Here is a 16,356-nt window from a genome sequence, read left to right on the forward strand (position 1 = left end):
AATTAGCCAGGTGGCCCAGGCACGTTGGCTCACACCTGTAATCCCAGCACTTCAGGAGGCCAAGGTGGGCGGATCACCTGAAGTCAAGGAGTTCGAGACCAGCCTGGCCAACATGGTGAAACCTTGTCTCTACTAAAAATACAAAAAGATTAGCCAGATGTGGTGGCACATGCCTGTAATCCCAGCTACTCAGGAGGCTGAGGCAGGAGAATCTCTTGAACCTGAGGCAGAGGTTGCAGTAAGCCAAGAACGTGCCATTACACTCCAGCCTGGGCAGCTAAGAGAGACTCCATTTCAAAAAAAAAAAATTAAAATTAACCAGGCATAGTGGCACACACCTGTAGTCCCACCCACTTGGAAGGCTTAGGCACAGGAATTACTTGAACCTGGGAGGCAGAGGTTGCAATGAGCTGAGATTGTGCCACTGCACTCCAGCCTGGACAACAGAGTGAGACCCTATCTCTAAACAAATTTTTTTTTTTTTTTTTTTGATACAGAGTCTCACTCTGTCGCCAGGTGCCAGGCTGGAGTGCAGTGGCGTGATCTCAGCTCACTGCAGCCTCTGCCCCCCAGGTTGAAGCAATTCTGCCTCAGATTCCGGAGTAGCTGGGACTACAGGCGCCCGCCACCATGCCCAACTAATTTTTGTATTTTTAGTAGAGACGGGGTTTCACCATGTTGGCCAAGATAGTGTCGATCTCTTGACCTCGTGATCCGCCTGCTTCAGCCTCCCAAAGTGCTGGGATTATAGGCATGAGGCACCATGTCTGACCTCAAAACAAATTTTTTAAATAAATAAGAATGTTACCATATTTGATCTCTGAGTGCTGTACACCTCTTAGGTTTTTTTAGACTACAAATCCTACTGTTTTCCTTCTGTGTGTTCCTTTCTGCCCCTGAGGTCCATGGTATACCTTTCTACAGTCCCTGCCCTGAGGGCATAAGGTCTGCATAGCCCTTGATGCAGATTAAGGAGGGGTACTCCTCTGGACAGAATTAGAGAGGACGCCATCTACTGCCCCTGTCTGGATAGACAAATTCATTACGGGTTGGAGGTCAGGAGACAGGACAGCTTGACTGAGATCATCTTGTTACAGTGCTCTAAGAACAAGCTGATAATGGGATTGTTCCCTTGTAGCCTCCCTAATTTTAAGCTAAAAAATGCATTGTTGCATCATATTTGATTTGATTCATAGATGCTTTCCTGCCGTATGTTTTTGTTTGACACTTTATCTAAACGCCACCTGTGCTTTTCTCCCATTTGTACTGCCTGCATATCCCGTTCAGCACTGCCAGTATGTTTCCAGCCACCTCTTAAAGCATTCTGAAGTTTCATTTTATTCTTTGCTACACTTAGGATGTTCACATGGAATGAGCAAGTCTCCTGTCCAATAGCCAGAAAATTACTAGATCAAACTTTGACACAAGTGGGAACAGCATATATCCTCTGTCTGGCTAACCCCAGTGCTTTGATGCTTTGTTAACTTTCAGGTTATCAGTTGGCCAAAGTCATCATCTGATTTTCTTTTTTTTTTTTTTTTTATTTGAGATGGAGTTTCACTCTTGTCACCCAGGCTGGAGTGCAATGGCGTGATCTCGGCTCACCGCAACCTCCGCCTCCTGGGTTCAGGCAATTCTCCTGCTCAGCCTCCTGAGTAGCTGGGATTACAGGCATGCGCCACCGTGCCCAGCTAATTTTTTGTATTTTTAGTAGAGACGGGGTTTCACCATGTTGACCAGGATGGTCTCGATCTCTTGACCTTGTGATCCACTTGCCTCGGCCTCCCAAAGTGCTGGGATTACAGGCGTGAGCCACCGCACCCAGCCTTAATCATCTGATTTTCTAAGTTGTTGGCTAATGACTCAAGGTAGAGAGCACCAAGACACCAGACTTTTTTTTTTTTTTTTTTTTTTAAGATAGGGTCTGGCTCTGTCTCTCAGACTGGATTGCAATGGCACAATCTCAGCTCATTGCAGCCTCTACCTCCTGGGCTCAAGTGATCCCCCACCTTAGCCTTCCAAATAGCTGTGACTATAGGTGCATACCACCACACCCAGCTAATTTTTTTTTTTTTTTGAGACAGAGTCTCATTCTGTCGCCCAGGCTGAAGGGCAGTGGTGCAGTCTCAGCTCACTGCAACCTCTGCTGCCTGGGTTCAAGCAGTTCTCCTGCCTCAGCCTCCCAAGTAGCTGGGATTACAGGTGCCTGCCATCACAACCAGCTAATTTTTGTATTTTTAGTGGAGACAGGGTTTCACCATGTTGGCCAGGCTGGTCTTGAACTCCTGACCTTGTGATCCACCTGCCTCAGCCTCCCAAAGTGCTGGGATTATAGGCATGAGCCACCATGGCCGGCCCACACCCTGCTAATTTTTGTAGAGATGGGGTTTCGCCATGTTGGCCAGGCTAGTCTTGAACTTCTAGGCTCAAGCGACCTCCCTAACTCAAGCTCCCAAAGTGTTAGGATTATAGGAGTGAGCCACTGCACCTAGCTGATGCTGGAAACTTTTTTTTTTTTTTCCCCCGAGTTGGAGTCTTGGTCTATCACCCAGCCTGGAGTGCAATGGCTCACTGCAACCTCCCCTCCCAGGTTCAAGCGATTTTCCTGCATCAGCCTCCCGAGGAGCTGGGATTACAGGTGGCCGCCACAAGACCCAGCTAATTTTTGTATTTTTAGTAGAGATGGGATTTTACCATGTTGGCTAGGCTGATTTTGAACTCCTGACCTTGTGATCTGCCCACCTCGGCCTCCAAAAGTGCTGGGATTACAGGCATGAGTCACTGTGTCTGGCCAAAAATTTTTAAAGTAATTAGTATTTGTCTTAGTCATGAGTAAATGAAACCATTTTTCTCTTTTTTTTGTTTCTTTCACACTTAGCTTGCCTCTGTCCTAGGCATAGCCCTTCCTGACAGCCCCAGCACACACTGTACCCCAGCCTCAGCCCTAGGTGCTGCAAGTCCCATCTCCCCACAGCAGGGTGCTGGGTACAGCCTGCAGCCCACACTGTGCGGCACAAGCCTGGCAGCTCCTCACTACCTTTTATTGTATATGGGACCAGCATGTCAGCAGAGTGTAAGCAAGGACCAAGAGGCCGGTTTGTCCCCAAACCCTGTTTGTTCCTTTGTCCCAATGCAGTGGGGTCAGACCCAGAGTTTGCACGCTACGTGGCAGGAGTGAGCCAGGCAATGCAGCAGAAGCGGCAGGCCCAGCATGGTCGCCGGCCAGGCAACCCCCGGGGCAACTGGCCGCCTATGGATGACACCCATCGGACGTGGCCTTTCCCCGAGTTCTTCACAGAAGGGTGAGTGCTGGCTACTCCAGGGAAGCCAAATTTGAGACCCAGATGTCTCTGGTGGTGGTGGGGGGGTGGCCTGTGAGAAGAGGGGCTCCTTGGCCTGTGTGAATTTTCTTCAAGCAGTTCAATTCCATGCCCCCAAGTGAGAAAGTGACAAGGGATTAAATCTTTAGGGGTCAGGGTCATATGGCTGTTAGATGTCACCTGGTGTGATGTATCCCTGTGAATTTGCCATTGGTATACATTCATGATTTTCAAAACAGACTCTTCAGCCCTAGACAAGGCTCTTACATGATGGTGCTTGTGAGTTAAATGCTTTATACTAAAATGAGTATGGCTGCGAAGCCCACATGATTTATGGAATGCTGTCATATCCTATGAAAAGCAAAAGTGTATGGTTCAGATTCTAGTATATTGAGAGGATTGTGAATTTTTATCATAAAGACAGCTGGGGATTTTTCACATCCATACTGCTACCTGGTTAGTAAATCTGGATGACTAAAGACCATCTCAACTTTTTGTTTTTTACTTGTTAATGATTTTTTTTTTTTTTTTGAGATGGAGTCTTGCTCTGTAGCCCAGGCTGGAGTGCAGTGATGCCATCTCAGCTCACTGCAACCTCCGCCTCCTAGGTCCTGGTGCAAGCAATTCTCTACCTCAGCCTCCCAAGTAGCTGGGATTACAGGCACGAGCCACCATGCCCAGATAATTTTTGTATTTTTTAGTAGAGACGGTGTTTCATCATGTTGGCCAGTCTGATCTTGAACTCCTGACTTGTGATCCACCCACCTCAGCCTCCCAAAGTGCTGGGATTACAGGCATGAGCCACTGCGCCCAGCTTTTTTTTTTTTTTACTTTTAAAATGTTATTTTCCTTCAACTTTTATTTTAAGTTCAGGGGTATATGTGCAGGATGTACAAATTTGTTGCAAAGGTAACCATGTGCCATGGTGGTTTTCTGCACAGATCATCCTATCACCTAGGTATTAAGCCCAGCATCCTTTAGCTATTCTTCCTGATGCTCTCCCTCCCTTGTTTTTTCTAAAACAAATTTCATATACAAATCACAGGCTTCTTAGAGGAATAAAGGAATGTGATGAATATGTATTACTTTTGAAATAAGGCAAAGGAGGAAAACCTCACATTTTAAGAAGGGAGAGACAAGAGACCACTATTTGGTTATGGGATGAGTACAGGGTAAGGACTGTCCTTTGAGGGTGGGGTGGAGGGTGGTGGGGCTGCAGGAGACCCTGGCCCAGCTTTTCTCTCCGGTTTTCAGGGATGGCCTGCACGGTGGCTGGTCAGGTGCTCAGGGAGACTCCGCCAGCTCAAGTGATGAGACGTCCTCAGCCAATGGGGACAGCTTGTTCTCCATGTTTTCAGGGCCTGATCTCGTTGCTGCTGTCAAGCAGAGAAGGTATGAAGGGATTTCTAAACCAAGGTGGGGAGAAAGGGGCATGTGATTGCAACCCACAGCTCACTCCCTGGGAAAGCCAGGATCCCAGTTGCCCCCAGTCTCCCTGTGTGAGAGGGGAGGGGCTCTTCCCGCAATGCCTGGCTGAAGCCTCTAAAGAGCACCTGCAGGAGGTGGTTTCCACAAGGAAGAGCCAGCCTCATTTTGCACGGCCTCTGGGGCCACCACTGTGACAGGCAAGGGAGGATTTGGGAGACAGGGGTGGCTCTTTCTGTGGGAAGAGCAGGCCCTTGATTACAAGTTCTAATCTGGACTCACTCACAGGCTCTGCAACCCCAGACAAGGGGCTGTCCCTATCTGACCATCAGTCTCTTTATTAAAAGATGGACAGGCCGGGCGCAGTGGCTCACACCTGTAATTCCAGTACTTTGGGAGGCCAACACGGGCAGATCATTAGGTCAAGAGATCAAGACCATCTTGGCCAACATGGTGAAACCCTGTCTCTACTAAAAAATACAAAAACTAGCTAGGCGTGGTTGCGCGTTCCTATATGTAGTCCCAGCTACTCAGGAGGCTGAGGCAGGATAATTGCTTGAACCTAGGAGGTGGATGTTGCAGTGAGCTGAGATTGCACCACTGCACTCTAGCCTGGCACCTGGTGACAGAGTGAGATTCTGTCTCAAAAAAAACAAAAAAACAGATGGACAAAATGACTTCTGGGTGGCATTTCAAAGTTGGAAAAAAGTAGTAATGTAGGATATTCAGACCTAAGAAGGTTTTCAAAAGTAGTCACAAAAATTAAAATGGGCTCTGAACTAAGAGGAGAGTTTGGTTAGAAATAAGTAGAGAAACTGCTGTGGATATGAGAAAGCGAGGTCTGGTCGGGATGGCAGACTGAGGGCCATGGGTGGGAGTGGAGGGTACGCAGGCCTCCCAGGCACTTGAAGCCATGCTGTGGAGCAGAACAGGAGGCCAGGTTACATGGTCCTTGCAGGACAGGACAGGCTGCATCAGATAGGCAATGGGGAGCAGGCAGGTGAAGACAGAAGGGTACTTGCACAGAATAGTAGTGGGGGTGGTGGCAGTGACCAATTGCTAGAACACATTCAGCTGTTTTCTGTCCACACTTGCAGTCCCAGCTACTCTGGAGGCTGAGGTGGGAAAATCACTTGAGCCTGGAAAGCTGAGACTGCAATGAGCTGTGTTTGTGCCACTCTAGCCTGGGCAACAGAGTGAGACGGTGTCTCAAAAAACAAAAAATCATGTCAGGTTAGGTTAGGTGCTTTGAAGGTAAATAAAGCAGGGTTTGAGGGTTGTAAATGCAGAGAACAGGTGGATGTTCTATTTTCAGAACTTAGTGAGGCTTCTGATAATCAGAGCTGAACAAAGTGCAGCAGCAGCTGGTGGGGAATTAGCAGTTGGGTATGGGTGAGGTGGGAAGAGTCAAGGATGACACACAAGTTTTCTGCCTTAGCTTCCTGTGAAGGGTGCCGTGAACTGAGGTGGGAAGCCTGCAGGAGGAGCAAGTTGAGCTTGGGGTGGAGTTTGAGACTTCCCTTTAAGACATATGACTGATTCGACTTCTAAGTCATGTCCGGCACCATCTGCAGAGACTGTTGTCTGCATGCTGGAGTGCTGGCTCTGATGTGGTCACATCCTGCCTTTTTCATTCAACCTTGTAACAAACTTTTTCATGTGATTAGTAAAACGAATGAGCTTTAAGTCATATATCCCTAGTGCTTGGAAACAGTATCTATTAAATAAATTAACCAAAAGCAGGCCAGGCAAGGTGGCTCACGCCTGTAATCTCAGCACTTTGGGAGGCTGATGCAGGCAGATCACCTGAGGTCGAGTTGGAGACCAGTCTGGCCAACATGGTGAAACCCCATCTCTACTAAAAATAAAAAATTAGTTGGGTGTGGTGGTATATGCCTGTAATTGTAGCTACTCAGGAGGCTGAGACACAAGAAACACTTGAACCCAGGAGATGGAGGTTGCAGTGAGCTGAGATCAAGCCACTGCACTCCAGCCTAGGAAACAGAGTGAGACTCAGTCTCAAAAAATAAAAAACGGTGGGAGGCGGTGGCTCACGCCTATAATCCCAGCACTTTGGGAGGCCAAGGCGGGTGGATCACGAGGTCAAGGGATCAAGACCATACTGGTCAACATGGTAAAACCCCATCTCTACTAAAAATACAAAAACTAGCTGGGCGTCGTGTTGCATGCCTGTAGTCCCAGCTACTTGGGAGGCTGAGGCAGGAGAATTGCTTGAACCCAGGAGGTGGAGGTTGCGGTGAGCCGAGATCGCGCCATTGCACTCCAGCCTGGGTACCAAAAGCAAAACTTCGTCTCAAAAAAATAAAGTTAAATTAAATTAAAATTAAAAAAAAAACGAAGAAGGTGGACTCAGCAGCTGGGAAAAGCCAGAGCCTGTCTTTGCCTGCCACTGCCATATCCAACTCAGCTCTGACTGCACTGGCCATGCAGGAGCGCATTGTTCAGTGCCGGCTCCCCTTAGTCCCCGTTACACCATGGACCCAGGCAGGCCTCCTCCCCTCCTAGAACCAGAGCCTAGAGATGCTGGAGCCTAGCACTCTTGTGACCCCTGCAGGTGGGCTGGGCAGGAAGCCAGGCAATCACTGCCCTGAGCTCTTTGTTCTTTCAGGAAACACAGCAGTGGAGAGCAGGACACCAGCATGCTGCCCTCACCGCCTCTCCTCACCACAGTGGAGGATGTGAACCAGGTATTCAGGCTGGCTCTGTGGGTATAGACTTGGGCTAGCTTCTATAGCTGCAGTTTCAGAGCACCTCAAAATAATGAGGGGTCTTCTTTGTGTTAAATAACTGTGCAAATGATTAGCCACCTCGGCTGACTCAAAGCCACAAGAAACTTTACGACTGTGCTATCCAGTGTGACAGCCGTTCACCACATATGGCTATGTAAATTTAAATACAAATAAAAATTCAGGCCAGGCGTGGTGGCTCATGCATGTAATCCTAGTGCTTTGGGAGGCCAATGCAGAAGGATGACTTGAGGCCAAGAGTTTATGACCAGCCCGGGCAATGTAGTGAAACACAGTTTCTACGAAAAAGTTAAAAGATTAGCTAAGGTTGTGTTGGAATCACATTATTAAAATAAAATAAAAAAAGAAAAAAAAAAAAAGGATTAGCTAAAGCATGGTGGCACATGCCTATAGTCCTTGCTGGTCAAGAGGCTGAGGCAGGAAGATGGCTTGAACCCAGGAATTTGAGGTTACAGTGAGCTATGATTGCACGACTGCACTCCAGCCTGGTTGACAGAGCGAGACTGCCTCTAAAATATATTTTTAAAAGAATTCTGTCTGGGCTCGGTGGCTCATGCCTATAATCCCAGCACTTTGGGAGGCTGAGGCGGGTGGATCACCAGGTCAAGAGATCCAGACCATCCTGGTCAACGAGGTGAAACCCCGTCTCTACTAAAAATACAAAAATTAGCTGGGCATGGTGGTGCGCGCCTGTAGTCCCAGCTACTTGGGAGGCTGAGGCAGGAGAATTGCTTGAACCTAGAAGGCGGAGGTTGTGGTGAGCTGAGATCATGCCATTGCACTCCAGTCTGGGTAACAACAGTGAAACTCTGTCTCAAAAAAAAAAAAAAAAAAAAAATTCCTCAGTCTGCACTAGACACATGTGGCGAGTGGCTACCATACTGCACTATAGAAGCACAGAAGATGGCTATTAATACAAGGAGCTCTGTTGGACAGGGCTGTGGGAGTGAGTGGGGTTCTGACCCTGCTTCCTAGGAGGAAATAAGGGCCAGGGATCTGGGGAGGTGGGAAAAGATGACACATTGCCAGAAATGCCACTAAGAACTCTCTTCTGTCTCTCAGGATAACAAAACCAAAACATGGCCACCCAAAGCACCCTGGCAGCACCCTTCCCCGCTTCCCAGCACGCTGCCCAGCCCCAGCGCACCACTCTATGCAGTCACCAGCCCTGGCAGCCAGTGGAACGACACCATGCAGATGCTGCAGTCCCCCGTGTGGGCCGCGACTAGCGACTGCAGTGCCGCCGCCTTCTCCTACGTGCAGACCCCACCACAGCCCCCACCCCCACCAGCACACAAGGCAGCACCCAAGGGCTTCAAGGCCTTCCCTGGGAAGGTTGAACGCAGGCCAGCCTACTTGCCCCAGTACTGACCCCAGACCAGCCTGCCTGCCTGCCCAGAGCTGTGGGGACAAGTGTCCACACCCCAGGGCCGCCTAGGTGACACCAGCCCCTCAGAGGACCAGCACACCCCATCCCAGGGAGGGTTCCTTGGGGACAAGGGTAGTTGGCAGCTCCAAGCCTTTAAACCTGGCTTCTCAAACATTGGTGGCATCAGAGCCCTGGAGAGCCAGCTGGAGACACAGGCGTCTGGCCCTTGGGGGTGTGCTGGGGAACCTGCATGCCTGGTAAGCCCCACAGGCGACTCTGATGCAAGCGCCATGGCCACACTTGAAGAAACACAGCTCTTGGGTTTTTAGTCCTGCTGTGTATTGGAAAAACATCAAGCCTGAAAGCTGAGGGCATAACTGACCATTTTTCGGAAACCCTCTTCTTCTCCCTCCTTCACACCTTGAGTGATGACCCCACCAGTCACTGTATTTTATAGCTGTTTTTTTCATGTAGGTTTCTAGTTAAAACATCTCCTGCCTAAAATGTATTGAATATTTTAAGATAACAGATACACTGGCTGGAGGTTTGTTTAACACTATCTTTATTTAAGCTTACACAAAATGGGCGGAATACAGAATATTTGTGATTGGAAGCAGTCACCTGGGGTTTCTGTGGGTGGACAGCTCCTCGCCACCCAGCAGCACCTAAGGAGTGCGGCCTTTCCCAGCTTTATGAAAGCAGGATGGTGCAACATGTTGGAGGTGCATTGCTGAAGGTGCGTGGTGGTGAACCAGCCGGCTGCTGTCCACGTGCAGAGCCAGGCTGCACCCACTGCCCTTTGATCCCTCCACACATGGCCAGGGCACTGCCACAGTCCTTGGGGAGTGGTCGAGGGACACTCAGAGACACCTGCACTCGAAATTACATTAACATTGTGAGCTGGCTCAGAAGACGAACCAATTAAGATGTAGATAGAAATTAATTTAAGTTCTGTTCTTAAAAAAAAAAAATCCACCTCATTTTCAGTTAACATGTGCCATTAAATAGATAACATCCTGTGGATTTAGGGATATTTTCCAGCCAGAATGGATCCAGAAGAATTGAATGGTGCTTAAATTGAGAAATAATAATAAATATATCTATATAGAATAGACATATCCCACTGTATATTAATTGAGGTTACAGAAAGTTCTTTATATAAAACTTATTTAAATTTTTCATATTTCATCTTTGAAAAAGTCTGAGAAAAATCCATAATATTTTCTGGTATGAAAGTTTGACAGTATTAATATTTTTTTTATATTTTCTTAAATCATTAAACCATTTTAATATATGTTAACTACTAATAAATGGTTTATTCTTTCTAACTCCATATAAGCTTTTCCAGAAAAAATTGTAATAACACATTTATGTTCTCATTTTTCTACAGATATAAGTAAATTTATATATAAAAATACCAAAAAGAGGCCGGGCGTGGTGGCTCACGTCTGTAATCCCAGTACTTTGGGAGGCCGAGGAGGGCGGATCACGAGGTCAGGAGTTCGAGACCAGCTTGGCCAATATAGTGAAACCCCATCTCTACTAAAAATACAAAAATTAGCCAGGCGTGGTGGCGCGTGCCTGTAGTCCCAGCTACTCGGGAGGCTGAGGCAGAAGAATTGCTTGAACCCAGGAGACAGAGGTTGCAGTGAGCCGAGATCATGCCACTGCACTCCAGCCTGGGCGACAGAGCGAGTTTCCGTCTCAAAAAAAAACCAAAAAGAATAAAAAAAAATATATGTATGTACACACACACATACACACTAATTCTAGAGGACCCCTAGGGTGTCTGAGCCCAGCCACCTGAGTTTTTAGTACTGTGTTGTCAGGCTGTTCCCAGGCCTTGGGTGTTGTCTTTTGTGCTGTGTGGGGATGCGTTGCTGCCTGTATTTATGATCTTTCACCGTGGTTCTGAGCATTCACCTCACCATGTTTACAAAGAACTGTTTTGTATATAGACATTTTCAGGCACGTGCTTTGCACCCACCCTGCGGGGCTCTTGTCTTTGTTAGCTGTCACAGTGTGCACACTAATCTCTGTTAAAGTTGTCTGTGGCTGTTCTACTTGTAAGGTAGTTTTCTGTTTCCTTCAGTAATGTGTCCACAGTACCCTGTATTTCGAGTTCTATTATACTGAAGTATTCTTGTTTTAATAGTGCCTCCCCATAGGCCTCACCTTGGACGGAGGTCAGTCCTTGATGCCCCAGCACAGGTGACATCGCTAGGCGACATTTCCAGTTTGTTTTTCTCTATTAAGGAAGACATTTTCTAATTGCATCTCCATGGGCTGTGAGACTGTGTGAAGCTGTTTGTATAGTCTCCATGTAGGTGCTGTGTTCCTGGCACCGCTTTGCTCTGAACACTGGTAATTCCAGGTGCTGCGCTCGGCAGAGGGGTCTCGCCAAAGCGCATGTGTGCGCGTGTGTGAATGTGTGTCCTTTGCATGGTCAGGTGTGGCTGCCTTGCTCGGGCATCAGCAGGACATTGTGTGTATAGTTACAATGCTTCCAAACTGGAACTCTACATTTTGTATCTTACTTTTAAAGCTCCTATAAGTAAAACAACTATTAGCTTTATTAAAAATACACATTTAATAATACTTGGTATCCTTGTTTAAAATGAACTGCAGAGGACATTATGTCAAAAGCCTGCCTGATTCATTGCTTTGAAAAGCTGCACACTGAGTTGGTTTTTAGGTCAGCCTGTCCTCTTGCTCCAGCAAGGGGAAGACTACTTGGAATATTATGGTGAGCTGAAGTGGATGGGCAGGAGGCAGAACAAGCAGCCACACTTCCACTATTGGCTTCCCTAAGGCCTGAGCTGGTATAGGTCCCTATGCAGGCCTATGTACAGGGGTAGCCAGTGCAGTAGTGAAGGAGATGTCGTCTGGAAGGGTGCAGGCTCTCTGGGTTGGAGTCTGCCAACACCCATATCCGACCAGATGCTGTGACATGCCCAGCCAGCTGTCCAATGAGCAGACCCAGGAATGAGGGTTTGTTTTACCCTCTTCCCACACCAGGAACCTGATCTGTGGCAGAGATACTGTGCCTCACAGGGATAAAAAGGAACTGTCTTGGCCAGGCGCAGTGGCTCACACCTGTAATCCCAGCACTTTGGGAGGCCAAGGCGGGTGGATCACTTGAGTTCAGGAGATCGAGATGATCTTGGCCAATATGGTGAAACCCCATCTCTACTAAAAATACAAAAATTAGCTGGGCGTGATGGCACATTCTTGTAATTCCAGCTACTCATGAGGCTGAGGCAGGAGAATCGCTTGAACCAGGAAGTTGGAGGTTGCAGTGAGCTGAGATCATGCCACTGCACTCCAGTGTGGTGACAAATAGAGGCTCTGTCTCCAAAAAAAAAAAAAAATGGTGGTGACTCACACCTGTAATCCCAACACTTTGGGAAGCTGAGGCAGGTAGACCACAAAGGAGTTTGAGAGCAACCTGGCCAACGTGGTGAAACACCACCGTCTCTACTAAAACTACAAAAAATTAACCGAGTATGGTTGCAGGCGCCTGTATTCCCAGCTACTCAGGAGGTTGAGGCAGGAGAATCACTTGAACCTGGGAGGTAGAGGTTGCAGTGAGCTGAGACCACACCACTGCACTGCCTGGGCAACAGAGCGAGACAATGTCTCAAAAAAAAGAAGGGCCTGTCTCACTGGTCATGCTATCCGGTTAAGCAGAAGGAAGATGATATCATGAGAACCACAAATGGAGGGTGGGTCACATTTCCTTTTTCTCTTTTGGAGACAGTTTTGCTCTTGTGGCCCAGGCTGGAGTGCAATGGCACGACCTCGGCTCACAGCAACCTCTGCCTCCTGGGTTCAAGTGATTCTCCTGCCTCAGCCTCCTGAGTAGCTGGGATTACAGGCATGTGCCACCACGCCTAGCTAATTTTGTATTTTTAGTAGAGATGGGATTTCTCCATGTTGGTCAGGCTGGTCTTGAACTCCTGACCTCAGGTGATCCACCCACCTCAGCCTCCCAAAGTGCTGGGAATATAGGCATGAGCCACCGTGCCCAGCCTCAACTCATTTTCATTTGCAGAAAGACAGCATCTCATTGGAACCTTTTTTGATGAACTGAAGGAAGTAGAGTAATGTGGGCACTAAGGTATAAGCTTCTGGTGTATGCACCACTCTTCTTTCTGCCATGGTGCCCTGAAGTTGAGCATGGGCACCGAGTCCCAGAGCCTTCCAAATGCACCTAAGGATAAAGTTGCTCAGTAACAACCACGTTGCCTGAGTGTGCTGAAGAATACACTGGAAGTTCATATTAAAAAGCTAGCAAGGGCTGAGTGTGCAGACCCATGCTTGTAATCCCAGCAGTTTGGGAGGCTGACCTGGAAGGATTGCTTTAGGCCAGGGTTCAAGACTAGCCTGGGCAACATAGTGAGACCCCCCCCCATGTCTTAAAGGCCCACATTTTATTCAAATGTGTTTCCATTTAACACAAGCACCCAGTTCTCTTCACTAGTTCTGATTCACAGCACTGATGGAGGCTGGAGGGTAGGAGTTCTGTAGCCCTGGCTATGTGCTGATGAGTGGGGAGGGACGCTGAGTGGATGTTACACTTGAGCTCCTGTGGGGGCCTTAGAGGCTTCGGCCTATCTGAGAAATGCTCAGGCAGCAGAGGTACCTGGGAGGCTTATGACTTCGCTTTCCCTTCTGGGAGCTCCTTGGATGGGGGGCTTCCAGCTTGGAAGCTGAGATGCTGTATGCCAACCATGGGGCTGTGAGGGGAGTGGCCACAACCTGCCTCCTGATGTGGAGACAGGAAATAAGCCTTCCCAATAATCAGCTTCTTGACTGCCCAAAAGCCCTGTATGTGGGCAGAGTGACCAGCTGCCTTCCAGCCACAGATGCCCGGTAGTCTAAGGCATCTCCAAGGGTAGGCTCTGGAAGTAACACATGCAGCTGGCCTTACAGCACAGGGGTGGGCTGGCTGGGCCCAGGCCTCTGTGTGTCGGTGTGGGGACTGGATATGGCTTGAACTAGAATACTGACTTAAGATGTGGGCCTAGGTGAGGGAGAAGGATTGTTTTAAGCATGTCACATTCAGCATTCACTAATGTTACATAAGGGCTAGACCCTTGCTAGGAGCCAGGATGGCAAAGATGCAGTCCCTGCCTTTAAAACTCAGTATTTTGGCTGGGCAAGGTGGCTTAGTCTCTAATTCCAGCACTTTGGGAGGCCAAGGCAAGTGGATCGCTAGGTCAAGAGACCGAGAGCATCCTGGCCAAGATGGTGAAACACCGTCTCTACTAAAAATACAAAAATTAGCTGGGCGTGGTGACACGCACCTGTAGTCCCAGCTACTTGGGAGGCTGAGGCAGGAGAATCTGCTTGAACCCAGGAGGTGGAGGTTGCAGTGAGCAGAGATTGTGCCACCGCACTCCAGCTAGGTGACAAAGTGAGACTCTCTCAAAAAAAAAAATTTTAGGGGCAACAACCCATCTTTCCCATCCTTGATAAGAGAACCACCATCCACCAGCAACCCAGTTCGACTAATCCGCAAGTCCTATATGTGTATTCCTAAGTACACTCAAATTCCACCATGTTCTTACATCTCCACTGCTATCTACCTGGACTTCGCCTAGCTCCTGCCTCTCCCCCCACAGCCTCAGGGTTTCCCATGCACCCTAACCTACTTCCAAGTAGCCTTGCCATGTGCCTTCCAACTTGCCTACTTGTTGCTCCTAAGGCTCCTAAGGCATCTCCATCAGTCTTCTGCGGTCAGAGCCCATCTTCCATCCTGGCTTCGTTTCTCATACTAGCACTTAGCACCCTCCTGCAATTGTGTGTTTGCATTTGTGCCTCACTAGAATGAAGGCCCCACCAGAGCAAGGAGCGAGTCTTGTTCATGGCCTCATGTTCAAGGTGCAGGACAGCTCCTGTGACCATCACAATGCAACTTGAGACAGATGAAAAGATGTGTTGCTGGGGCCAGAATTTAACGAATTCTAATACTGAGCAAAAAACAGAACTAGAGGCCGGGTGCGGTGGCTCACGCCTGTAATCCCAGCACTTTGGGAGGCTGAGATGGTAGGATCAGTTGAGCCCAGGAGTTCGAGGCTGCAGTGAGCCGAGATCGTGCCACTGCACTCCAGCCTGGGTAATACAGCGAGACTGTCTCTAAAAACGAAAAACATAGACAACCAGATGAAAAGGCTCTCGCGTTGGGCTATAGAATACTATTAAATACATCATCAGGGCCTATCCCAGGACTGAAAAGGGATTAGCACTACGATGGAGCTGCGGAGAGGCCCATGCAGGCCTAGAATAAATGTAAAGCTTTCTATTCTCGTGGAAACGCCTATGTACATTGGGAAATATGTTTTTAAGTACCTAGCATAGGATTCACGGGGCTCTGGTAACGAAGCCCCGTAACGACAAGACTCGTTCGCGCAAACTACGGCGAACACCGAGAACAAACCCTAGGCTTTCTAGGGGCGAGACGAGGAGGCGGCACCTCTACGCACCACCCTCGGTGTGCGCATGCGCACGGCCGCCCCTCACAGCGCGTGCGCACATTCACGCACCATGTCCATCCCAGACGTGCGGACCCGGGTGTCTGCGAGCCCTTTCCCTCTCCGCATCCCCAGCGCCCGACCATACGCAGGGACCTGCGTACAAGCGCGCGCCCCGCCCACCCGGACGTGCAGGCCCACACGCACACGCTTCCGCACTCCTCCCTCGTCCGCGCCTGCGCTCAACCCCGCCTACACCTGCTCCGTGGCCTCCCCGGAGAGGATGAGCCAACTTCAGCAGCTTCACGGAACCCCCGAGGCGCAGCTCCCTCGCCTTTGCCTGTCACCATGACTCAGCATCCTCGGTGGGCTCGCCCCCACCCCCACCCCCACCCCGCAACAGCTCTCGAAAATCCATCGGCGTGTAAACGCCACGCCCCGTTCCTGACTCCTTCAGCTCAGGCCCCAGAACTGACCACCGGACCAATCCCCTACTCCAGTCCCTCTCCCTTCATCCCCATGACCACCTGTCCTCCAGGACCTGCCTGACCCCTGTCCAGCGGCCCTGAAGTAAGCCCTGACATATCTCAGTTTTCCCAGCTTTAGAACGGGGCTGTTGTTTGGAATGTGCTCTCCACAGTCTGCAGTAAGTGCTACCTTCATTAATACTCAGTGGCAGTCAACTGCCTTTCTAGGGCTGCCTTATGCTTGGAACTGAATCTTTGCTATCCAGAGTTAGGACTGTCCCAGTACTTCTTAACTTGCCTCTGCTATCAGATGTACCCTCTGGTTTGCTCTTTTCTCAAGGCCAGATCATCTTGCTGGGGGCATTTGAAGGTACCTCTGCAGCATGCTCTCTTGGAATTTCCGGGCTAGGTTTCTTTGGATTCTTTTGGGTCAGTTTCTGGTCTGGGGGAATGACCCCTCCCAGCTTCACTGCCCCCTAAGCTCTACGGTTTGCAGGACTTAGCTCAGCATATGGTAGTGATTGTAGTGAT

General features: G+C 49.0%; 2 protein-coding genes across 15 annotated transcripts in view; both read left to right on the forward strand.

Moving 5' to 3' along the window:
* Positions 1-11,480, forward strand: part of GARRE1 (granule associated Rac and RHOG effector 1) — an 84,871-nt gene extending 73,391 nt beyond the window's left edge. For 8 of the 12 annotated variants that reach the window (XM_035284779.3, XM_078359004.1, XM_078359009.1 and 5 more), the window contains 4 exons: positions 3,137-3,302; positions 4,575-4,712; positions 7,375-7,453; positions 8,576-11,480. In XM_035284779.3, coding sequence (XP_035140670.1) covers positions 3,137-3,302; positions 4,575-4,712; positions 7,375-7,453; positions 8,576-8,884 — 692 coding nt within the window. In that variant the 3' untranslated portion in view covers positions 8,885-11,480. Of the gene's footprint in view, positions 1-3,136; positions 3,303-4,365; positions 4,499-4,574; positions 4,713-7,374; positions 7,454-8,575 lie in introns of those variants that run through there. The other 4 variants (XM_078359003.1, XM_078359007.1, XM_078359008.1 and 1 more) reach the window with 2 other exon arrangements.
* A 4,106-nt stretch (positions 11,481-15,586) lies between these two features.
* The window catches only part of GPI (glucose-6-phosphate isomerase), a 53,606-nt gene continuing 52,836 nt past the window's right edge, over positions 15,587-16,356 (forward strand). Inside the window, exon 1 of one of the 3 annotated variants that reach the window (XM_078359010.1) lies at positions 15,587-16,004. The gene's annotated coding sequence lies outside the window, so the exon portion shown is untranslated. The remainder of the gene's footprint in view (positions 16,005-16,356) is intronic. The other 2 variants (XM_078359013.1, XM_078359012.1) reach the window with 2 other exon arrangements.

Source organism: Callithrix jacchus, chromosome 22 (genome assembly GCF_049354715.1).
Source record: "Callithrix jacchus isolate 240 chromosome 22, calJac240_pri, whole genome shotgun sequence".
In the NCBI taxonomy this organism is placed as follows: Eukaryota; Metazoa; Chordata; class Mammalia; order Primates; family Cebidae; genus Callithrix; species Callithrix jacchus.